At 41.6% G+C, this 26,249-nt stretch overlaps 1 protein-coding gene across 1 annotated transcript in view; it reads right to left on the reverse strand.

Annotated features, from left to right (window-relative positions):
* The window catches only part of LOC133617711 (dedicator of cytokinesis protein 9-like), a 168,167-nt gene that overhangs the window by 13,067 nt on the left and 128,851 nt on the right, over positions 1-26,249 (reverse strand). The window contains exons 39-48 of the mRNA XM_061977877.1: positions 20,248-20,385; positions 16,618-16,800; positions 16,438-16,551; positions 13,639-13,854; positions 9,814-9,871; positions 9,590-9,696; positions 9,190-9,312; positions 5,009-5,122; positions 4,628-4,774; positions 3,479-3,689 (exon numbers count right to left, since the gene is read on the reverse strand). Coding sequence (XP_061833861.1) covers positions 3,479-3,689; positions 4,628-4,774; positions 5,009-5,122; positions 9,190-9,312; positions 9,590-9,696; positions 9,814-9,871; positions 13,639-13,854; positions 16,438-16,551; positions 16,618-16,800; positions 20,248-20,385 — 1,411 coding nt within the window. The remainder of the gene's footprint in view (positions 1-3,478; positions 3,690-4,627; positions 4,775-5,008; positions 5,123-9,189; positions 9,313-9,589; positions 9,697-9,813; positions 9,872-13,638; positions 13,855-16,437; positions 16,552-16,617; positions 16,801-20,247; positions 20,386-26,249) is intronic.

Consider the following 26,249-nt stretch of genomic DNA (forward strand, 5'->3'; position numbering starts at 1 on the left):
ATCGTGCAATAATATAATATATTTTTACCTCTTTAGTTAACAACACCGCATTTTGTAGTAACTTGCTACACATTACAAAAGTTATTACAAAATGCAGGTACAGCACTTTTTAAAAAAAATTAAATGTACATTTTTGGTGCATTATGTAATAAACCTTCAGACTATATGTTCGCACAGAGTGTTGGAGGTACGGAACCCCACCAGTTTCATATGTGCATTCACCGAACCCTTCTTTAGTAAAAAATAAAATGTTTTTTTTTGTTTTCAAATTCAAGACAAGGTTATATGTTTTTGACTGGTGCACAAAATGAACTGTGCATGAACCACAACAAATTATACACCTGCAAATCAGATGGAAAATTAGAGGGAACATTGTTTGGGGGTATCATAATACGCCGATAGGGAGAAGTTTTTATTTACACTATGAGTTGGGTGTGTCTTGACCTCGGCGGCGGAGGCTCCGCCGAACCCCTGAGGCCAACTCACCGAACCCCTGGCGTTCGATGGAACCCAGGTTAAGAACCACTGTGTTAGCATTTCTTAAGTCATTAGTCGCAAAACAATCGACATAAAATTCAAAAAGAAATTCTCTAAATCTGAAAGGTGTTCATAACCTTCATTATGTCGTATGTCCAATACATGCCGTACATAAATTCTGCCAGGGCTCAAATTTACAACTACTAAACTGCAGGTTGAAATTGACTTTGTCGTGCATTGATAAACATTTACCGGATAGTTTTGCTGTTGTTGTTTGGCCCGTCAGCACTATTGCTACAGTTGTAGTTTATGTACTGCATGTGTGCAAACATATAATTAATAATCTCAATCAATCAATCAATGTTTATTTATATAGCCCTAAATCACAAGTGCCTCAAAGGGCTGCACAAGCCACAACGACATCCTCGGTACAGAGCCCACATAAGGGCAAGGAAAACTCACCCCAATGGGACGTCAATGTGAATGACTATGAGAAACCTTGGAGAGGACCGCATATGTGGGTAACCCGCCCCCTCTAGGGGCGATAACAACTAATGCAGCTGGGATAGGCTCCAGCCACCCCTGCAAACCCAAGAGGGACAAGCAGTAGAAAATGGATAGATGGATAACTATACAAATTCATATTTCATAACGCATCAAATATTTAGATTTTAATTTAAAAATAACATGCAATTGGTCGATGGAAAAATATTCTTAACTATGATTTTCATATTTGAAGTAGTTTTTGTATTTTTAGTATCATTTGTAGTTATGCATTGTCATAATCATATTGCAGCTAAATTAGGCTCTAATTTCAATATGATTTGCATATTTATCAGGGGGCGCGGCCTGGGGTTACCCAGCCCAGCTAACATCTGTGATCAATTCCACACTGGCTGCAACATAACAAATGTGCTTTGTTTAATGCACTTTAGTGCACGCTTTAATATTTTATTTTTTTTGCGTACACTTTTTTCTGAATTTGCGTACACCACATTTTAGCAGGGAATCTATGCAAGTCTTAAAGGGGAACTTCACTTTTTTTTTATTTTGCCTATCGTTCACAATCATTATGAGAGACAAGAACACACGTCATTTTTTTTCAAGGATTTTGAAGATGATAAAAAAACGCTTTAAAGATGTGGTTAATGAGAGCCACTGTTGTAACCTTCAAAACCCTCTAATACAACTTGAAAACCCTCCATCAACGTTGTGTATACACGCTGCAAGTCTATTCAAAATGTAGTAACAAAATGTTCAGAATTTGTCATTTCTGGGTCTGATTTTTTTTTGCGCGCAGTGATTTTTGTTTCCATAGCAATGTACTGTACGTCTGACTTCTGTCAACATGTGTGTTCCTACTTCCGGAATCAATCACGAGTGTTTTCTTATCATGGCAGACTTGGTAACAGACAACAAAGACGAATATTTTTGGACAAATGAGGCTTTACAACCTTATACTTTTGAAGCTAAATATACTACTGCTTATAGAAGTGAGCACCAAGGAAGAGTGAGACGTTGGAGCAGACTGAAGCCGAGAGAGGGAGATGAAAGCGATTTTGACGCTATAAATACAGAACTTGGAGATAAGCTATTTCAACATAAATGGATTGCTTACCCAAAATCAACAGGAAACGTCCCAGACCAGCTGGACCGGACAAACAACTGTTCATTGAATGAGTCACTTTAGTATCGATCGTGATACACGCAGCACGCCAAAAGTACTAAAGTACATACGCTGTCAGGCTAGCTAAGCTGTGTACAAACAAAACATTAAATGTGGGCTAATATTTTACAGATACTATAATATGATTGTTCATGTTTTTTCAGTCAGTACAAATTGGTGTCATATCACAGTGTGATGTCCATTACAAACTCAAATGCGTTTTGTGCGTATCTCTTGTTGTAGTTAGCTTTTACGGCTAATGTGTCACTACGCTACAAAGAGTTCCTCAGTTTTCGCTCTTACAATAACAATGTTGATATAGCTTAGTTATTATACGGGTTACGGAACGTAGATGAAATATTGTTGACGGTTTTTGAATGCATTTTTTAAGTAATTTAGAGGTAGAATTGATTGCTCCCATTAGCTGCATTGCTCGCCACTGAGAACGAGCCGATTTTTGTATGTTAGAAAGCGAAAAAAAACAAAAAAACTTTTGTCTTCATGTCTCTCATAATGATGGTGAACGACAAAATTCCCCCAAAAAAGTGCAGTTCCCCTTTTAATAAATAAAGCCCATGGCCACTCTCATACCAATAACACTTCATTAGTGTCTCTAACTTGCAATCACATTCTCCATTATAATCAATAAAGTTACATTTGATTTAAGTTTGACCAATGAAACATTATATTCAATTCTTAAATGGAATTGTAATGAAGATTAAATGTTTTGTGTTGCTCTGATGACATCCGATTTGGTGGTTCATTACATAATGCACCAAATCGTTACATCCTATTCAAAAAAGTGCAACACCTGCATTTTGTAGTAACTTTTGCAATATGCAACATGTATCTAAGTTTAATACAAAATGCATTGAAGAATTTCATTACAAGATGTTGAAGATTATTACAAAATGCAGGGTTATTACATAAGGTGAAAATATACAGGTATTACATGACTACATATTGCACCATTATTACATACTATGTTGTTTCAAGCCCCTATAAAAAAACATCAAGCAAATCTGACTTTAGAGTAACAGGAAAATGATCAAGCCGAATGTGTAATGTTGTGATAATCTCCATAGTGATAGTCTACATTTTGGGTATGATTACATGCGGAAACATGTGATGCATAACGTTATTTGTTAAACATGTCCAAACAAACCATTACCAGGACCAGAACTGATGGTAAAACTTTGGAATGGCACTAGAGGCTGAGTCTGATTTACTTTACTGGCTGTGTTTTCTCAGGTGAAAATCCTCGGAATTGATTTCTCCGACACAAACACACATAACTTTGATCTGTAATGACTGTTCAAATAATGTTCAACCTACTGGTGAGAATGGTCCGTCGTTTACACTGCTCCTCCACAAAACCCTGCTTTTTGCCTGACACCGTGAAGGGTGTCTCAAACACGAAACGACGGATGTTGTGACTTTTCTCGAAGTCGGTTTTCCTCTCTCCCAACTCCTTGTCATCGAGGTATGGTACGACATGCGTCACCTGGATGTAGGCATACTTAGAGTCCAGGTCTTTTGGGTTCACCTGTGTATGGAAAGGTCCTTTACTGACAAAAGTATTAGGACATCTGCTATTACATCTTCAAGAAATGAACATGAAAATATTGAGTTGTGCTTCCTTTGCTACAAAGCCCAAAACCAGTGAAGTTGGCACGTTGTGTAATTCACGAATAAAAACATAATACAATGATTTTCAAATCCTTTTCAACTTATATTGAATTGAATAGACTGCAAAGACAAGATATTTAATGTTTGAACTGAGAAACTTGGTTTTTTTTTTGCAAATAATCATTAACTTAGAATTTAATGGCAGTAACACATTGCAAAAAAGTTGGCACAGGGGCATTTACCACTGTGTTACATGGCCTTTCCTTTAAACAACACTTACTAAAAGTAGTTCCATGGCATTAACTCTTATAATAACAATGTTGCTAACACTTGGTTAATATGCAAGTCACGACATGTAAATGGAGCATTATTGGCGTTTTTTTAAATGTTTTTTAGAGGGCTTTATATGCAGGTGATCTGACCCCCATTATCTACATATACTACAATTTAAAATGTATTATGTATATTACAATTTAAAAATGTATAAAAAAAGAAAAAAATATGTGTGCTCTTGTCTCACATCGAGACTTTTAATATATATGCAACATTCCAAGAAGAGTGCAGTTCCCATTTAATAGTATTAGTGTTTATAAGGACAAAGCCATTTGTCCATACGATACATATTTAAGTGACACAATTCATGAACCTTATAATTCTACACTCAAATGTGTCACATTGACATTTGTCAATCTTTAGTCCAAGTAAACAGCATCATGACCATTGTCAATGTACTGCAAGTAACCCCAGGTTGCAGAATGTTTGACTGGACTTTGCTCTACAAACCTACCATAACTTTTCTAAATGTTTTACTTCTAATAATTTGTGAGTAAGGCTCAACAGAAAATGTGTTCTCACTTTTCCTGAGTCATGGATGATCTTGACATACTCTTGACCAAACTTGTTGGAGTAGAGTTTCAAGAGCCTCTGGGAAACCTCAGCCAGAGGTGTGAATTTTGGCTCCTTGTAGATGTATTCTTTGCCATCTTCATCCTCAAAGAAGCCCTACAGGTAAGCATAAGTTGGTCAGAAAACGCTGTGATTAGAAATTTCTATTTCCAAGTCCATTTCCAACCGTTAAAGTCTGAACTAGCAGAATGATCATGCAATGACAGAAGACAACATGCTTACAACTGCTACATACTTACCGCAGTCTTGAAATTCATCAGAAAGGAAAATGTTGATCAAAATTTTTTTAGCCAAAATAGTAGTTAAATAATGCTGTGTAATGACCATTACCTGCCCAAAGAAAGCCACTCTAAAGTATGTACCCAGCAGACGTTTGCCAGTATGCATCACTTCCAAAACTTTAGTGTAGGCACGGTGGAGGGTGTCATACAGGTGTGTCAGTTTCTGCCGCACAAAAACACAAACATTAATATTTTGTTTACTGTCATCATACATTGGAGAAAATAAGTATACAGGTATGTTTGCCCCATTACAAAGCCATTGATACAAACACAGTTCAGAATTTTAATGGTAGGTTTATTGAAAGAGAGAAAGACTGATTTCAGAAAACTTTTTTGATAATAGTCACAAATCTTTTTGTGTTAGATTGAGACAAACAAGTGTTTGATCCCCTACCTCAGCTGACCCCACAGACTGGGTTATGTGCTATGAAGCTCAAAAATTAGTCCTGTCCCTTCAGAAAACAACTAATCTCAATTCTTGTGGATAAGACAACTGTCACAGAAACAGTCTTCCATTTCCACCTTCATGGGCATGGCCAAAGAGTGACTCAAAGGGACAAAATACAAGAAAACTGTCAATTACCCGCGGTCTGGAGCTCCATGTAACATTCCACCTTGAGGGCTAGGGATTTTGCTGACAAAGGTGAAACACTAATGCTAGCTAAACTTGGACTGGATTTCATCAATAATCAATGGCAACCTTGCTTTCTAGAAATCACCCCTTTGAAATGATTAGGATAACAGGTACACTGCTGCAACTTGTTGCTGTGTTTGTGTAGTTTTTTGGGGAGATTAGTCAATATGGTGTATAGTGTGGCTTGCTCATATGCCTTCAAAAATGACAAGGGAGCAGTTTTTCTTTCTTGCTGCAGCCTCATCCTGGGATGGCATGCCTGGAAAACCTCACCAGAGTGGGGTCTGGGAGGCATCCAAACTATCTGCCTGAGCCACCTCAACTGTCTCCTCTCAATGTGGAGGAGCAGTGACCCTGCTATGAGATCCCTTTAGACCCTTTTCCACTGCAGGAACTTTTTCAGGAACTAATCCCCCCCCCTTATTTCCACCAAAAACTACCCTGGTAGATATAGTTTTTTCGAAACCTTTCGGAGTTCCTCCTCGCTATGTGGGATTTTTCCAGGCAACCAGGAACCTTTTTGGTTTGCTATCAAACGCTGATTGGTTGAACACAGTCAGGGGCGTTCCTTAATTTTCTCTTTCAAGCACACGACCGCCATTGGAATACACGCAGCGTCTTGCTTATTTTCTTTTTTCTTGTGTAAATCTATTACAACAAATTTGACAACGGAGAGAAAGAAGAACAAAAGGAACTTTTGAAATGCAGGAACTTTTGTGCTACATCTTTGTGCTGAAGAGCACTGATCAGTGGAACTATTTTGCAGTGTTTTTACTTAGCCGTAGTCTTTAAATTGTATCTATGCAGTTTAAAGGCCTACTGAAACCCACTACTACCGACCACGCGGTCTGATAGTTTATATATCAATGATGAAATCTTAACATTGCAACACATGCCAATACTTACTAAAGTGCAATTTTAAATTTTGCGCCGAAATATCCTGCTGAAAACGTTTTAGTATGATGACGCCTGCGCGTGACGTCACGGATTGTAGAGGACATTTTGGGACAGCATGGTGGCCAGCTATTAAGTCGTCTGTTTCATCGCAAAATTCCACAGTATTCTGGACATCTGTGTTGGTGAATCAATTTGTTCAATGAACAATGGAGACAGCAAAGAAGAAAGCTGTAGGTGGGAAGCGGTGTATTGCGGCCGGCTGCAGCAACACAAACACAGCCGGTGTTTCATTGTTTACATTCCCGAAAGATGACAGTCAAGCTTTACCATTGGCCTATGGAGAACTGGGACAACAGAGACTCTTACCAGGAGGACTTTGAGTTGGATACGCAGACGCGGTACCGTGAGTACGCAGCTGCGGTTTCCAAACATTTAATCGCTTGCCCGTATGTGCGTGCCGCTATGTGCATGTCACGTACGTAACTTTGGGGAAATATATGTGCTGTATGAACTTTGGGGAGGTGAACGGTACTTTGGGCTGTGGGATTGAGTGTGTTGTGCAGGTGTTTGAGTTGTATTGGCGGGTTATATGGACGGGAGGGGGGAGGTGTTTGTTATGCAGGATTAATTTGTGGCATATTAAATATAAGCCTGGTTGTGTTGTGGCTAATAGAGTATATATATGTCTTGTGTTTATTTACTGTTTTAGTCATTCCCAGCTGAATATCAGGTCCCACCCGCCTCTCACAGCATCTTCCCTATCTGAATTGCTCCCACTGCCCTCTAGTCCTTCACTCTCACTTTCCTCATCCACAAATCTTTCATCCTCGCTCAAATTAATGGGGAAATCGTCGCTTTCTCGGTCCGAATCGCTCTTGCTGCTGGTGGCCATGATTGTAAACAATGTGCAGATGTGAGGAGCTCCACAACCTGTGACGTCACGCTACTCGTCTGCTACTTCCGGTACAGGCAAGGCTTTTTTTATCAGCGACCAAAAGTTGCGAACTTTATCGTCGATGTTCTCTACTAAATCCTTTCAGCAAAAATATGGCAATATCGCGAAATTGTCAAGTATGACACATAGAATGGACCTGCTATCCCCGTTTAAATAAGAAAACCGCATTTCAGTACGCCTTTAATGTTGTTAATTATTTTTACAAATTAATTTTGTTACGCGAAGCTACAAGAAGTGGACAGACTCTTTTAAATGTATTTACGGAGGAGTGTGAAGCCGGACTCGAAGCGGCGACCTCACCTGCTTACTACTCTGACTTCATTAGATATATGTGGAATTGAATAAAAAATGTTTACAATTATTTTTTTTACATTGAATTTTTTTTCCCCAGAATTTTAATACACTGAATTTTAAAACACTGAATTTTTTTTTTCAATGAAATTGTCAGCATAATTTGATGTAAAAAAAAAAAAATAAGTTCACAAAATTCAAATGCAAAAAATGTTGTTCCATAAATTCAGTGTCAACAAAAGTTTTCGTAATAAAGACACAAATTAACCTCCATACTTTCTGACTATTGGGCATTGCGGACAAAAGCCTGACTTTTTCAATTCCGTACACTTTATTTTATAAATCATATCGTTTTGTAAATGATTGCTTTGTATTTCATCAACTTACTTTTAAGAAAAAGAACTGACCTAATATGGTTTGTTTGTTTACATGGTATCAGTGTATAAATATAGTAAACCACTCCTTTATACGCCATTAGCCTGATTTGTATAAAGCACCCTGAATTGTGAAATGCGGTGGAAACACAAACCACACACTTCTACAGGAACCTTTAGATCCTGGAACCAGAGGTTCCAGGAACCGTGGAAAAGGACCTCATATCTCTAAAAGTGCCACCCTGTGGAGAAAAATATTTTGGCTGCTTGTATTCACATTGTTACCCTTTCTGGGTATTGTCTCATCCCTAAAGCCTTACACTCAGCTGTGAACCACCTTGGTTAATGCTAAAGGTTACTACCTGATGTGACTGTCATTGCCAAAAAAAAAAATACTAAAATCTCCCAGTGGAACCACAGAGTCCCCAGCACAGATGCTCCAACACCCTTCTTGATGACCACTAGCTATTTTGAGCTGCCGTTTGGTACAGATGGACAAATGACAGTACCAGGTCCAAATGTCAGGGAAGGGACCCTCTCAACCACTGGGGATGACTCACAAAATGTAGGAATCAAGCTATTAATAAACCCAACCAGCATGCCGCTTTCTTCTGCAGCAATTCCAGAGTAAAACCATGACCAGCTCCTCTCGAGGAGTTTGGTCCACTTTGGTTTGAGGTGAGTCTGACTATGTCTTGTTGGAACTTGCCAACCTCTCATACAAGTGCACGCTTCTTTTCCACCAAAGAGGCGGCATTCCATGTCCCAATATTCAGATTTTGTAGATAAAAATCTGATTGGGCAGTTTAAAACCAGGTCCTAGGTACCTGCTCTCCACTGCCATCCAATGCACACTGCATAGGACCCTTATGTTTACCTCGCCAAGTAGTGTGTCTACGGGAGAAGAGCTTGTGTGGTTTATTTGGGACTGTGACTGTATGTATGTGTAATGTAACCCATAGGATTTAGTTATTGGATTTAAAATACCTGATCTGATTCAGAGTCAAGGTACAAAAGCATTACCTGTGGTTGTGAGGGTACCACCTGATACTTTTTGGTAAATAAATTCTGCTCAGTACCTCAAAGTCTCTGCGTTGTTCATAAATGGGTATGATGAGTCTGTAGACATCAGTAATGAGCTCATAGCGCTCTGCTTTCCAAAGGCCATCAGCACACTCCTCCAACAGCTCGATCAGGACCTCCTGCACAAGTAGAGTTGTTTCAGTCATTAAATTGTCTGGAGAAGTGTGGTGCACTGACACTGTCACTTTATGTCATAGCACATGGACCAAACATTGTGTCAAAGTCTAGATCTAACACCCTGTGTCAAAGTCTACTTGTAGTTTCCCATCATAATTTCACAGAACAATTAAAAATGTCTGCATGAAAAGAGATAAGGCCAATGAAACAAAGTATTTAGGTGATGATGAAGAAAAATAAACTTTGCAGAGTTTTTATCGGGGTATTTTCAGGACATACCTCATTGAAGTGAACATCTTGCATCCCTACATCCTCCATCATGGCTGCTTCTTCATCAATGTTTGGAGTGATGACGCGAAATGCTGAGCAGCCATGCCGAAACATTCCTTCCAAATCAAGAGAGAAAATGATTTCCTATCTGTATTTACAGTATGTAATCTAGCGCATTGTAAAGTCATAAAAAAAAAAAAAAATCCTAACACATACAGGAACAGTGAACTCACCTTTTCTCGACAAGTACTCAGCTACTAGAGCAGCAACATGCACATAGCACATGGCTGCCTGAAAGTGAAACAGACAAAACAAGTTACCATTCAAACATACTGCCTTACAAATACAAATAAGGCAACAAGAGAAGTATCCTACACTTCTCTTTTGTAAAGTAAATCTGAACAGCCGATATGGGCATCTACATCAACTATATGATTTGCCTGAGAAGCTGGACAGGACAAAAAAAAACACAAAAAAAACATACTGCCTTACTTCGGTTGCCAATTCCCTGAGAAATAAATAAGGGTAGTCTCTTTGGTAGAGTCTGACCCGATTTTTCTTTGTTGCCCCTTTTTTATTTGTGCGAAACAAATGTTATACTATTTGACAAAATGTTAAAGATTGTAATTGTTAATACAAATTACTCATAACAATTGTTAGATTAAACTAATTGGATGTAAATATTTCTTGTTTAACTTAACATAATTATTATTATTATTTTTTTTTAACGTAGCTCTGTCCTGCTTAACTTAAAGCAGTACAAAAGGCCTACTGAAACCCACTACTACCGACCATGCAGTCTGATAGTTTATATATCAATGATGAAATCTTAACATTGCAACACATGCCAATACAATATTAGCTTACTAAAGTGCAATTTTAAATTTCGCGCGAAATATCCTGCTGAAAACGTCTCGGTATGATGACGTCAGCGCGTGACGTCACGGATTGTGGAGGACATTTTGGAACAGCATGGTGGCCAGCTATTAAGTCGTCTGTTTTCATCGCAAAATTCCACAGTATTCTGGACATCTGTGTTGGTGAATCTTTTGCAATTTGTTCAATGAACAATGGAGACAGCAAAGAAGAAAGCTGTAGGTGGGAAGCGGTGTATTGCGGCAGGTGTTGTGCCGGATAACGCACCCCCGCCATAGAATGCACCCCTTGACTGGTGTGCCGGATAACACAGCCGGTGTTTCATTGTTTACATTCCCGTAAGATGACAGTCAAGCTTTACCATTGGCCTGTGGAGAACTGGGACAACAGAGACTCTTACCAGGAGGACTTTGAGTTGGATACGCAGACACTGTACCGTGAGTACGCATGCAGCTGCGGCTTCCAAACATTTGATCGCTTGCCCGTACGTGCGTGCCGCTATGTGCATGTCACGTACGTAACTTTGGGGAATTTGGGAAATATATGTGCTGTATGAAATTTGGGGAGGTGAACGGTACTTTGGGCTGTGGGATTGAGTGTGTTGTGCAGGTGTTTGAGTTGTATTGGCGGGTTATATGGACGGGAGGGGGGAGGTGTTTGTTATGCGGGATTAATTTGTGGCATATTAAATATAAGCCTGGTTGTGTTGTGGCTAATAGAGTATATACAGGTATATATGTCTTGTGTTTATTTACTGTTTTAGTCATTCCCAGCTGAATATCAGGTCCCACCCGCCTCTCACAGCATCTTCCCTATCTGAATCGCTCCCACTGCCCTCTAGTCCTTCACTCTCACTTTCCTCATCCACAAATCTTTCATCCTCGCTCAAATTAATGGGGAAATCGTCGCTTTCTCGGTCCGAATCGCTCTCGCTGCTGGTGGCCATGATTGTAAACAATGTGCAGATGTGAGGAGCTCCACAACCTGTGACGTCACGCGCATATCGTCTGCTACTTCCGGTACAGGCAAGGCTTTTTTATCAGCGACCAAAAGTTGCGAACTTTATTGTCTATGTTCTCCACTAAATCCTTTCAGCAAAAATATGGCAATATCGCGAAATGATCAAGTATGACACATAGAATGGACCTGCTATCCCCGTTTAAATAAGAAAATCGCATTTCAGTAGGCCTTTAATCAGTGTCCAGCTCTATGATATCCAGCTTTACTTTCATAAAGCTGGATACACTGTGTGTATGTTCATTAAACAACTTAGACAAACAGGACATCATTATTGTAATGGCAACAAGAGAGCAGAGCTGGTATAATGACAAATCTAAAACCAACCCCATTGCCTAATTTTAAGACAAATTATGACTGCTTTGAAAAGCCCCATTTGGAGTCCAAAGACCAGAAGCTAAGTGCTTAGCTAACTAGCTGCCACCAGGTAGAGGCCGATTTACACACACACACACGGGTAAAAAGCATAAATACAGATGACAGAAAAGTCAAATGGTAATTAATTGGATAGGTGAGCAATCACACATTCCGATGTTCTGTCAAAGTCTGCTCCTCGTCCTGTCGGCTCCCCAACGCTACTGAGCATGTGCACAAACACAAATATTTCAAATATTTGCCTGGAACAAAAAGTAGCTGCCTTGCGTACAAAAAGGTAATGATTTTAAATTATGTTTATTTTATTGTATCTTCTGACCAGCAACCAAATAGACAATTAAAGCATGAGAAAGTTCACATTAACTGATCAAACGCTCAAACAAAAAGCAGCTACCTCGTGTGCCTCGCGTACAAGTAGGTAGTGATTTAAAATTGAGTTTATTTCATTGTATCTTCTGATCAGTGAGCATGTAGTGCGGCCCGCCGAAGTCTTCAGTCACAGGTTTGTTTTTGCCTAAATTTAGTCCCCAGCTGTGAATTGAACAGAACTAGTCTTGACACCTTCCTGTGGGAGAAGACTGAATTGATGGGCAATGACCATGAGTTTCATTTAGAAGAGACTACAGCATAGCATCAATTTTATATGAGCGAATACAAATCAATTTTATATGAGCGAATACAAATCAATTTTATATGAGCAAATACAAACATTTTTTCCCATCCATGGTGCAAATTAACTATGACCAACAAAGTCAGCACACGGTAGCACATAACACACCTCCGGCTCATTGAACTTTGTGGACATTATAAAACATGTTCAAGCACTATAAAAATCCATTATAGAGCATGATGGATGATATGCAAAACACTCTCCACACTTCCCCATGTTTGGCGCATTTTAGCTGCTTGATATTTCTGATTCATTACAAAACTTTAGGGAGGTTGTCAGGGAAGTAAACAAGGTAGAAGTCAAACTTTCACATACTGTAAATATTCAACGGTTTATCGTTCATACTTCATATTGTATTGTCGTCAGAATCTGATGTGGGTGGGTTGTTAAGGTTGAAGTAGTTGAAGTTATGTGTAGTTGTTCAGTGTTTTATAGCTTGCTTTAATTCATGCAAACTGAAGTGTTCTTTTGGTACAAATGATTGTTGTCACGTCATTGGGGGTTTCACCGGAGCTGTGTTTTTTTACTTAGCAGAGCACTTTTGAATCTTTGATTGTGTTACCTCTGCTTAATAACGAGATTGAATGTGCTTCGAGGGCTGTCATATCTTCTTGTCAACAAACGGGGTATATTTTGGATGGCAAGTTTGGCACTTCAATCATTGATTTGTTCAATATTCCCGTTGTGTACGTGTGCGTATGTTGTGGTCTGCTGTGTCACAGTGTGATGATGCCTCTTCCTATTTGATATCAAGTTAATTTTAGTGCGGTGCTGTTTGTTGCATAATGTACCAACGCCGCTATTATATAACGCCGCTATTACGAACACTGACAAACAGTAAGCATGTAGACAATCACAGCGTGAGAAAGCTACTGGTAGTTATTTTCAAGGAAGCAGCCAATTTTGACAGAACACCGGCATCCGTTGGCTGAAGTTGATTATTTTTGATTCTCACCGTGATACCAGACAAAGTGCATCCCTTTTTAACTCAATACAGGAAGCCTACTTGTTTCTTAACACGGGATGGTTCTGTTTTCAAGAGACAGTTGACAACGCTGTTCAAAAAGGTCTGTGTTAGAAGTTATTTTCCCTCTTTTTATCAAAAATAATCAAAACGCACCTCTGAAAGGTCGCCATTTTTGTTGTGGATCCGCGCCATGCTGTCTAGCCAGGTCTTGCGGAGCTCTGGCGTGGTCGTGTATGACTTGGCCAAACTATACTGGAGGTCCACTAACATCTCTGGGTCATTCTCATGCTCCTTCATTTGCTCAGTGGCCATCAGCACTGTTCTGATGCGCTTAGTCAGGTCCTTCACGTCTGATGGGAAAGCAGTATGCTACGAAGAAAAGCAGGGCATTAAAAGAACTACAGCCAAGAAAACCAAAATCAAATAACCTAAACTAGCATCTGCCCACACAATGTTCCCTTATAAGTGAACTGAACACCAAAATAAGTGTAAATCAGTAGTAGTAAGTAAAGTAAACAACATTTTTATACAAATCCTAACAATTTATTAAGGTGTCAAATATTTCAATTCAACAGTTTTTACTATGTTTCTAAATCAGTGTCGGCTGCTGGTCTTTCAAGTAGGGGAAGCTCATTTTCAGCTAATAATAACAAACAAAATAAATAGAGAGGCTTGATTTTAAAAAGAAAACATTCCTATTAATTGCTAAATTCCCTATATCAACTCGGAACAATGGAATGAAACTTGAAAAATGCTTTAGCAGTGGTTTATTTTTCAAGATTGCTGATTCACTCAGTTTGCTGTCAAACAACAAACAATTCAGCCTCAGACAGTTCATCCAAACATAATGTGGGAAGCCCAGTCGAGGCCAAGACCACTTTCCATACACTTCCAGAGGCACTCACTGTATGAAGAGAAGAACAAAGCTGAGCATTTATCCAATGGCTTTCAAGTTTTGCTGCAGTGAAACGACCCACTCTATGCTCCCCCAATGAAGTCAATGGACGCTCAGCTTCAACACTGTTTAATGCACTGTGACGCTAACACGATGAATAAGTACAAACCCCATTTCCATATGAGTTGGGAAATTGGGTTAGATGTAAATATAAACGGAATACAATGATTTGTAAATCCTTTTCAACCCATGTTCAGTTGAATATGCTACAAAGACAACATATTTGATGTTCAAACTGATAAACATTTTTTTTTTTTGCAAATAATCATTAACTTTAGAATTTGATGCCAGCAACATGTGGCAAAGAAGTTGGGAAAGGTGGCAATAAATACTGATAAAGTTGAGGAAGGCTCATCAAACACTTATTTGGAACATCCCACAGGTGAACATGCAAATTGGGAGTAGGTGGGTGCCATGATTGGGTATAAAAGTAGATTCCATGAAATGCTCAGTCATTCACAAACAAGAATGGGGCGAGGGTCACCACTTTGTCAACAAATGCGTGAGCAAATTGTTGAACAGTTTAAGAAAAACCTTTCTCAACCAGCTATTGCAAGGAAATTTAGGGATTTCACTATCTACGGTCCGTAATATCATCAAAGGGTTCAGAGAATCTGAAGAAATCACTGCACGTAAGCAACTAAGCCCGTGACCTTCGATCCCTCAGGCTGTACTGCATCAACAAGCGACATCAGTGTGTAAAGGATATCACCACATGGGCTCAGGAACACTTCAGAAACCCACTGTCAGTAACTACAGTTGGTCGCTACATCTGTAAGTGTAAGTTAAAACTCTCCTATACAAGGCGAAAACCGTTTATCAACAACACCCAGAAACGCTGTCGGCTTCGCTGGGCCTGAGCTCATCTAAGATGGACTGATACAAAGTGGAAAAGTGTTCTGTGGTCTGACGAGTCCACATTTCAAATTGTTTTTGGAAACTGTGGACGTCGTGTCCTCCGGACCAAAGAGGAAAAGAACCATCCGGATTGTTATAGGCGCAAAGTTGAAAAGCCAGCATCTGTGATGGTATGGGGGTGTATTAGTGCCCAAGACATGGGTAACTTACACATCTGTGAAGGCGCCATTAATGCTGAAAGGTACATACAGGTTTTGGAGCAACATATGTTGCCATCCAAGCAACGTTACAATGGACGCGCCCCTGCTTATTTCAGCAAGACAATGCCAAGCCACGTGTTACATCAATGTGGCTTCATAGTAAAAAAAGTGCGGGTACTAGACTGTCCTGCCTGTAGTCCAGACCTGTCTCCCATTGAAAATGTGTGGCGCATTATGAAGCCTAAAATACCACAACGGAGACCCCCGGACTGTTGAACAACTTAAGCTGTACATCAAGCAAGAATGGGAAAGAATTCCACCTGAGAAGCTTAAAAAATGTGTCTCCTCAGTTCCCAAACGTTTACTGAGTGTTGTTAAAAGGAAAGGCCATGTAACACAGTGGTGAACATGCCCTTTCCCAACTACTTCGGCACGTGTTGCAGCCATGAAATTCGAAGTTAATTATTATTTGCAAAAAAAATAAAGTTTGAGTTTGAACATCAAATATCTTGTCTTTGTAGTGCATTCAACTGAATATGGGTTGAAAAGGATTTGCAAATAATTGTATTCCGTTTATATTTACATCCAACACAATTTCCCAACTCATATGGAAACGGGGTTTGTAAGTTGCGTCAGCTGTTGTGATGGTAGCTGATTTTGGACACATTTTCAATAGTTTTGAAGTCAGGAGGATCATTGTTTTTGCAATACATTTAACAGTATTGCAATATGTAAGTATATGTGAACACATTAGTATTGGAATATGTAAGTGTAGGTCAACACATTGTTTAAGATCAGCAAAACATTTTATAATGTTTTCAAAATGTACTTTAAGACGTAGAGTGATGTATCAGTCGCCTTATCAGCTGTTTGAAATGTGTTGTGGGAAGTCATACATATTGAGCTGATTCACTGAAGTGTCCGACATCACGAGCTTACCTTGATGCTTTTATCACTGTTTGCACAGTTGTTAATGATTGACAGAGACTGCTGGAAACGTGTGCCACAGATGCCAATAACATCAGCAATCAGCTGGCTCACAGCAATTACCACCTGAGCAGATAATAGAATTACAGCACAAAGCATGAATCATGTTGGAACAGGAACAGTAACAGGTACCTGCAAGTGCGTCCTGACAAACGATTTACGTCCAGTGTAGTCAAAGTTACTCTTCATTAGGAAGTAAAGAAGATGAGCTGCGTCGCTGCGGAGGGAGCTCATCTTGGAGTTGCAACACTTTAGGATTTCATAGCAAAAGGAGGCACACATGTCAGCCCGGCCATCAAAGAACGTGCAGGGGAACTAGAGAATAGATTGGGGGGAAAAATTCAATCAGGAACTTGTAAAAAAAAAAGGCCTTTTACAAATACAAAATGAAATAGAAATGTAATTTATGTTTGTTTGTTATATATTTTAAAAAGGACCTTAAAATAACTTTGAAAGAAGAATGAGGTGGTCAGTTGTAATACACTTTTCCACCACTTGTGGAAGAAATGACAATTCCAAACAAACAGAAGAAGCCTAGAGCGACAGTCAAAGAGAAGTTTCTAAAGCGCAAAAAATATGACTAATGTGGTGAAGCTGTATTTATCTGTGCACTTTAATCTTATTAACAGTTTACTTAAAACATATTCATTATTAATTTAATTTATTTTAGCACAAAATAATTGTATGTAAATTAGAGATGTCAATAATATCGGCAGGCCGATATTATCGGCCGATAAATGCGTTAAAATGTAATATCGGAAATTATCGGTATCGTTTTTTTAATTATCGGTATCGGTTTTTTTTAATTAAATTGACATAAAAAAACTCAAGTTACACTTACAATTAGTGCACCAACCCAAAAAACCTCCCTCTCCCATTCACATTCATTCACACAAAAGGGTTGTTTCTTTCGGTTATTAATATTCTGGTTCCTACATTATATATCAATATATATCAATGCAGTCTGCAAGGGATACAGTCCGTAAGCACACATGATTGTGTGTGCTGCTGGTCCACTAATAGTACTAACCTTTAACAGTTAATTTTACTCATTTTCATTAATTACTAGTTTCTATGTAACTGTTTTTATATTGTTTTACTTTCTTTTTTATTCAAGAAAATGTTTTTAATTTATCTTATTTTATGAATTTTTTTAAAAAGTACCTTATCTTCACCATACCTGGTTATCCAAATTAGGCATAATAATGTGTTAATTCCACGACTGTATATATCGGTTGATATCGGTATCGGTTGATATCGGTATCGGTAATTAAAGAGTTGGACAATATCGGAATATCGGATATCGGCAAAAAGCCATTATCGGACATCCCTAATGTAAATGTATTTTTCTTCAGTTATATATAAGTCATTTCTTATGGGTTTCGTTAGTACTTATGTGTTACCTACTCAGTGGCCTAGTGGTTAGAGTGTCCGCCCTGAGATCGGTAGGTTGTGAGTTCAAACCCCGGCCGAGTCATACCAAAGACTATAAAAATGGGACCCATTACCTCCCTGCTTGGCACTCAGCATCAAGGGTTGGAATTGGGGGTTAAATCACCAAAATGATTCCCGGGCGCGGCCACCGCTGCTGCCCACTGCTCCCCTCACCTCCCAGGGGGTGATCAAGGGTGATGGGTCAAATGCAGAGAATAATCTCGCCACACCTAGTGTGTGTGTGACAATCATTGGTACTTTAACTTTAACTTTTTTAAATAAATAATAATCTTTGTGATTAACACATGGTTTCATATCTTTTGACAAGGTTGTAAACCGCAGCGGTAAAGTTTAGATCAGGGGTCCCCAAACTACCCGGCAGCCAGCATCCAAAATCCGGCCCGCGGGAAGTTTTACGTTTTTATTTTTTATTTTTTGTCTTTGTCCGACCGCTTCCATGTTAGCTACCTCACTTTGTTTATAATGCCTATTTTCTGCTGGATGTACTCTCTAATTTATACTGCCCTTTTTTTGTTGTTTTTTTTGGCCGCAGCTGTGACATACAGTCGCAAACAAAAGTTTACATACATTTGTAAAGAACTTCATGTGATGGCTGTCTTGAGTTTCCAATAATTTCTACAACTCTTATTTTTTGGTGATAGAGTGATTGGAGCACATACTTGTTGGTCACAAAAAATATTCATGAAGTTTGGTTCTTTTATGAATTTGTTATGGGTCTACTGAAAATGTGACCAAATCTGGTGGGTCAAAAGTATACATACAGCAATGTTAATATTTGCTTAAATGTCCCTTGGCAAGTTTCACTGCAATAAGGCGCTTTTGGTAGCCATCCACAAGCTTCTGGTTGAATTTCTGACCACTCCTCTTGACAAAATTGGTGCAGTTCAGCTAATTTTGTTGGTTTTCTGACATGGACTTGTTTCTTCAGCATTGTCCACATGTCAGGACTAAGTCAGGACTTTGGGAAGGCCATTCTAAAATCTTAATTCTAGCCTGATTTAGCCATTCCTTTACCACTTTTCACAGACTGACCTGTCTCCACTCAAGATGATCTCCTGCTGGCCCCATTATGGACTGGACTCTCACACTATTATGTTAGTTCCACTATGGACTGGACTCTCTCAATATTATGCTAGATCCACTCGACGTCCATTGCACCAGTCGCCCAGTGGGGGGGTCCGCACATCTGCGCTCCTCTCCAAGGTTTCTCATTGTCATCCCATTGGGTTGAGTTTTTTTCTTGCCCTGATGTGGGATCTGAGCCGAGGATATCGTTGTGGCTTGTGCAGCCCTTTGAGACACTCGTGATTTAGGGCTATATAAGTAAACTTTGATTGATTGATTTTTAACTTGTGTTTGGGGTCATTGTCCTGTTGGAACATCCAACTGCGGCCAAGACCCAACCTACGGGCTGATGATTTTAGGTTGTCCTGAAGAATTTGGAAGTAATCCTCCTTTTTCATTGTCCCATTTACTCTCTGTAAAGCACCAGTTCCATTGGCTGCAAAACAGGCCCAGAGCATAACACTACCACCAGTGTTCCTGGGGTTAAAGGCCTCACCTTTTCTCCTCCAAACATATTGCTGGGTATTGTGGCCAAACAGCTCAATTTTTCTTTCATCTGACATTACATGGACAAAGATAACACCTTCTGGAGGATAGTTCTGTGATAATAATAATACATTCATCAAAGAACTAATCTTCATGAATATTTGTGACCAACAAGTATGTGCTCCAATCACTCTATCACAAAAAAAATAAAAGCTGTAGAAATTATTGGAAACTCAAGACAGCCATGACATTATGTTTTTTATGTGCTTATTTTAACCACGACTGTATACTGTAATACTGTCCATTAGGGGTGTCCAACTCATTAGATCTCAAGGGCCGCACGGAGGGAAAGTCTGCGCACACGCGGGCTGGACTGTTAAAATCATGGCATTGAAACTAAAAAATAAAGACAACTTCAAATGGTTTTCTTTGTCTTACTTTGGCCAAAAATATAACAAACACATTCTGATAATATGACAATAAAAGTATAGAAAAAAAATAGCCGGCAGCAGTAAAGTTTAGATCAGGGGTCCCCAAACCAAGGCCCGCAGGCCGAATGCGGCCCACCAGCATCCAAAATCCGTCCCGCAGGAAGTCTCAAGGTTTTTTGTTTTTTTTTATTCGTCCGACCTCTTCCATGTTAGCGACCTCTCATTAGGTTAGATATAAATATTGAATATGATTAAAATCAATGTTAAGATCACTAATTTAGTGGAAAAGTTTGGGGTTAGGTCAAATATTTAAACTATAAAGTACCTTGTAGATAAATGTTCTTAGTGAGTTGAAGACCTGCTTGAGGGCAGCCTCAGAGTGAGGGATCTGCAGGAAACACAGATGCACCTGAAATACTTTCTTCATCAAGGGGTTGTGGCCGAGATCTGAGTTCAACTGGCTCTGAGAGAGAAAACAGAGATGCATACAAGATGTGAGAGTGTTCGCGTACATTAGAGATGCGCGGTTTGCGGGCACAACCGCGGAGTCCGCAGATCGGGCGGATGAAATTAAAAAAAATTAGATTTTATCCGCGGGTCGGGTCGGGTCGGGTGGTTGAAATAGAAAAAAATTAGATTTTAAATAGATTCAGGCGGGTGGCAGTTAAACTAATTCGGAAATATATATACATAGTTAAATGTTGTTACCCACATACGAAAAACGAGCAGGCACCTGCAGCATATGCCACAACAGAAGAAAAAAAAAAAAAGAGATGGACACTTTTACGGAGCGGAGAAGGGACGCCTCGCCGGGGTCCGGGACCGAGGCCCCTTCCCCCGAGAGGGCCCCAACGGGAGCCGTAGCTGAGGCGATCCGCGAGAAGGGCCCGACGCACGTCCAGGGTCACCACCGCGCCCACCGCACCGACACACCGCCTCGTCCGCCTTCGCCGCGGCCGGCGTCACGCGCAGCAGGTAAGCAGCTTACCTGCCCGCCACCCCCGTGGCCGGGGGCTCGTAACAGGGGTCACTCCGCGCGCTCCGCCCGCGCAGCTTACCTGCCCGCCACCCCTGTTGCCGGGGGCGCGTAACAGGGGTCACTCCGCGCGCAGTGCGCTCACGAAAGGGGTGGGGCTCACCCTGGTTGATATAGACAGCAGCTAGGACGGTGGCCATGGAAGTTGGAACCCGCTAAGGAGTGTGTAACAACCCACCTGCCGAATCAACTAGCCCTGAAAATGGATGGCGCTGGAGCGTCGGGCCCATATACCCGGCCGTCGCCGGCAGCGAGACGCGCTTGGAGGTGCGCTCAGCGCGTCTCCCATATGATTGCGCACTGGTGTGCGTCTGGGTCGTGACAGCGTGGCACGCGAATGTCTGTGCTGCATTGGATCAGTCTCCTTTCTTTAACAGGCAAAAGCTTTATAACCTCACTAATGCCTTGCATCGTCTATATTAGATATATAACAACGGGCGGGTGCGGGCGGATGCGGTTCTGATCAAATGTTAGATCGGGTGGATTGCGGATGGTTGACGACTTTCTGATGCGGTTGCGGATGAAATAATTGCCTATCCGCGCATCTCTAGCGTACATGTATTTGTCATCAGACTTTTCAGTAAAGAACAATCAGTTCAGAAGTGTGTAAACAAATACAGTGCAGACCAGCTGGCTAGTGGGAGTCATGGCTCGCAATCATGCAAGGAAGCACGGACAGACACTGTGTGCTCACAAAACTTTTATTTACATCAAGACAACACTTGGAGAGGCCTGGAGAACTGCCTGTTGTAGCATGCGTTGTCGCCCTGTAATGCAACAGAGTGCTCTGCAGTGCCAAGGAGAATGGAAGGCCATCCCCTTGCTCTGATACCATTCACCGAGAACATAAGAAGGCGAGGAAGTCTGTGACATAATTGGTGGTGACTGGAGCTGGTGTGCTGCACCTCAGGCCACTAAGAATGGAAGTCATAGACAATGAGGAGGAAGCGTTGGTCCTGTGGGTGGCCGTGGACCTCTTTGCAAATGTCAAACTGGATGTGGGAGCACGGTGCTGAGGGGCAGAGTAGAGGCTGTAAAAGTGCAGATGGAGGTAGCCAGTCTTGCCGCTGGTGAGGCACGCTGCACAGTCCTTTATTAGAGCCTCGAGGTCTCTGTTGATGCCTCACCACTTGATCAGACCCCTACAGCGTTGCTTGACATTGTAGATTCCCAAATGTCCCTCATGCAACATGGCCAAGACTCATGCCCTCAAGGCGCAGGGCACCACAGTGTACAGCCCTCGTGCCACGCAGACATCGTTCCAACAAGAGAGGTCACCCTTGATGCGATGGAAAGCTTTTAGGTCCTCTGAACTTTGGCTGGCCAGCCCTCTCGGATAAACACGAAGCAGTGTGAATACTGGATCCTGTGCTGCTGCCGCTTGGAGGGTGCGTGCAGCATGAGTACCAGCTCTGGGAAGAGTGGTAGTAATGAGTGGCGTTTGGCACAGTGCTGGGTGTGGCACTGGAAAGCAAGTCCACCACTACATTGTCCCTGCCCGGTATAAACTGTGTAGTGAAGTTATACACCTGTAGATGCACAGCAGCTTGTAGCCTGAGCCGTTCATCATCAGGAGGGCTGTAAGGGTCTAGTGGTTCGTCCGCAGCGTGAAGTGTCGCCCGTAGAGGTACATGTGCCACCTCTCACAGGCTCATACACATGCCAGTGCCTCCCTCACCCACACTGAATACTTATGCTCAGTCAGAATGAGCACTTTGACACAAATGCCACTGGGCGCTCAATATCCTGCTGCAGTTAAGACAGGACTGCACCGACTGTAGTGTTTGAGGCATCACAGGTCACAAACGCGGGGCATTGTAGATCAAAGTGGGCAAGCATGGAGCAAGAGGTGAACTGTGACTTTAGCTGGCGGACAAAAGCTGAGCATGCAAGTGTCCAGTTCTAGGGTGCCTCCTGTTTGAGGAGATCACAGAGCGGTGCGGTGGTTTTAGAATAATGTGGATAGAAGTGCAGGTAGAAGGCGGTCATGCCCAAGGATGATAACAGTTGTGAGGGGGAGGAGGGCTTGGGGACGCGTAGGACAGCATCGACATTTGAGTGAAGGTAGCTCAAACCAGCAGCTGTCAGTCAGAACCCCCAAAACTCGATGGCGGGTACAGCGAAGACACACTTTTCATCGTTGAAGGTAAGTTTGTGGTGTGCAAAAACCTGGAGTATTTTGGAGAGGCATTCATCATGCACAGCAGGTGACGGACCGTGCACCACAATGTCATCGAAGTACACTACCACACCTGGAATGCTGCAAAGATGGTGGACATGATTTTTTGACAACAGTTCGGGGCAGAGCTGAGGCCAAAGGGCATGCGTGTGTATTGGAAGACGCCTGACCATATGGGTCACATAAGCTGTGAGGTTGCAGCTGTCTGGGTGTAAGGTAACCTGCAAGTAGCCTTAGCGGAGGTCCAACTTGAAGAAGACTAAAGAGCCGTGGAACTTAGCAGACAGCTACTCTGACGTGGGAAGGGGGTATTTGTCGTGGATGACTGCTCTGTTTGCCTGAGCAGCTCTGCAGTGATTGACCAGAGGTTGAATGACAGTGGACACAACCGAGTCGATGAGCGGCTGGTGGTTGAGAGCATTGATGTGGCCCAGCACGGTAAAGAGTCATGGCCAACAGTGCAGCCAGTATGTACACACAGTCAGTAAGGTAAAGCCTGTGCTGTCTGTAATGGAGAAGCCATAAGTGCAGAAGAGGTCAAAGCCAAGCAGTTTAGCACCGTGTCGAGACACTTGAAAGATGAATGCTGGGAGGGCAAAGGAGCCATAGCGCACGGAGAAGGTGGCAACATCCACCTTGCCAAGTTTAGTGTGTCCATAGCCAATGTTCCCTCTAATTGTTTGTGTGTGAGCAAACACAACAACTCCCTGAGCATTCAGTGGAGCAACATCAGACGTACACCTGTCTCAAATCAATTTAAATATTTTATTATAACACTCATACGACAGAAGTCATTTTCATGAAATTATTTTCTAATATTAGTGATTTGGCCCACTTGTAGTGAAAATCGTGTTTTTCATAAGCTATGTATTAGTATTGTACAGTATGTCTGAGTGGGGGTCCTGCTTTGGAAATAATTTGCACCCCTTTCAGAGATCACATTTAGTTCCCCCTTAAACATCCTCATGTTGCACAATGAAATGTAAGTATGGGATAAAGTCTACATTCCTGTAACTTTCTCTAGTAACAGCATTTCAGGATTAATATCCATAAACGAACATTAATAATACATGACAGTAGAATAAGCACACACATGATTGAGGAGTCATAGTGTAACTTTGTTTGGTGTTTGAGTTGTCCCACTTTTTGTGTGGCCATAAACGCACCAGTGGCTAATTGCTATGAGTGCTGGTGCAGGTGAAAGAGAGCGAGCGACTGCTGTTGATATGACAGATGACAGAGTTGGTTTTGGCCTGGTTTGTATGGCAGAAAATGACTAGTTTTTCGAGATATCATTTTTTTTTACTCATGTTTTTAGTGTGGTTATGGCCCGAATGTAAACTGTTTTGCTCAATAAAGTGATCGGTATAATTCCTGTCCTCGAAGCGTCTCGACAGGCGTTACAATAATTGAACGAACGTTGTTTTAACTGTTAGGGCCGCTTGTTGTCACTGTCAGTCACACCGTTGCATTGCAAAATCATACAGAAGAAATTATGTGTTTATTTTGTTTACAATTCAGATGGGATTTGATTTGGTGCGTGGCATAAAAGGACGCTTGACAGTGCGCAATTGCGCAGTCGCGCACCTTAGAGGGAACGTTGTCTATAACCGTACAGCTCCTCTGCTTCTGCTTTAATTGACTGTAAATTGGAAAGAGACGTCTAACTGTCAATTCACTTAGCAGAAACTTGGAGGCAGTAGTATCCAGGCACACACCATCCAGCTCAAAAGTACACCACTTGAACGGCTTGCTGTTGTCAGTTTGGTTATGTCTTACTTTTTCCTCTGTTTGTGTTTTATTTTCTGTCAGCGCTCTTATTTTGGTTCAGTTTCCTGCTTGTCTCCCTGAGCGCTGTTTTCCCTCACCTGTCCCTGAGTGGCACTCTGGCACACCTGGTGGCAATTGCCAATCAGGCCACTATTTAGACCTGCCTCGCCCTCCAGTCAGTGCTGGAGTATTGTAGCTGTAAGCTGTGCACTGTTTGCAGTATCATGTATGCCGATAGCTGTTTGCAGCTTGCTGTCTTCTTGTTCCTCGTTTCCTGTTTGCTGGTTCCTGTTCCCTGTTTCCAGTTTGCCCGTTCCTGGTTCCTGGTTTGTGTTTTTCCTAAATTTTGGACATTAAATCATGTTTTCCTGCACCAAGCCTCCCATCTCTGCATCTTGGGGTTTGTCACCACCACTACGTGACAGCTGTAGGAGCCCACCTAGTGGATGGCGATGGAGCTGGGCACTTGGGATTGGCGGGGTCGGGAATTAGCAAAGGCGAGGGCAGAGTGGCACACTTGAGAGAAATGGTTCCATTTGAAGGAAGTGGGGTCTGGTAGCTGAGCGCCTGTGGCCACTGTCTGAGCCGGTTGGCTCCAATGCTAACTGTGTAGCAGACTCGAGCCATTTAAAAAGCCATTATACCACTTTTGACAACGGCAGTTTGTCTGGTGACAAATAGTTTCTCCTGTAGTTTTGGGAGTGTCGTGAGCTTAGCCAGCTGATCGCAAATAATTTCCTCTCACAACCGGCCCGAACTTACAGAGACTTGCTAGGCAGCGGAGATCAGTGACGCAGTTGTGTACCTACTCGCCGTTAATTGTCTGCGCTGGTGGAAGATGAATCTTGTACGATAACGCTCTGAGGGGCAGCAAAAGTCTGCATATGTCTGCACAGGTCTTTGATTTGAAAAATGTGCTGTCCCTTGCTGCCCAGGCTGTGAATTAGCGTGCCACGTAGACTAGCATTGCTAGCGTGAGTTAGCCCGACGGCGGCAATTAAAGTCTCAAAAGAATCATGCCAGCGGGACCAGGGTATTGGCGGCTCGCCGGCCAGAGCAAGGGAGGGAGGCAAAGGAGAAAACGGGAGCTCCATTTCGCCATTAATGTTATGTCCAAGGACACAAATACATCCACTGTGTGCTCACTCGACTTTTATTTACATTAACACAACACTTATTCAGAGGCCCGAGAAAACTCCTTTAAGGCACCACACTTCATCGTGGTAACACACCAGCATAGAATCTAAACTAGTCAGAGCTTATGCCTCTTTTGTCGTGAAAGTCTCCTAGTTAAGAACAGTTGGCCTTTGGGCAGGTAACGAGGCTACAAAGCTGAAAGTAT

This window comes from Nerophis lumbriciformis, linkage group LG01 (genome assembly GCF_033978685.3).
Source record: "Nerophis lumbriciformis linkage group LG01, RoL_Nlum_v2.1, whole genome shotgun sequence".
Taxonomy (NCBI): Eukaryota; Metazoa; Chordata; class Actinopteri; order Syngnathiformes; family Syngnathidae; genus Nerophis; species Nerophis lumbriciformis.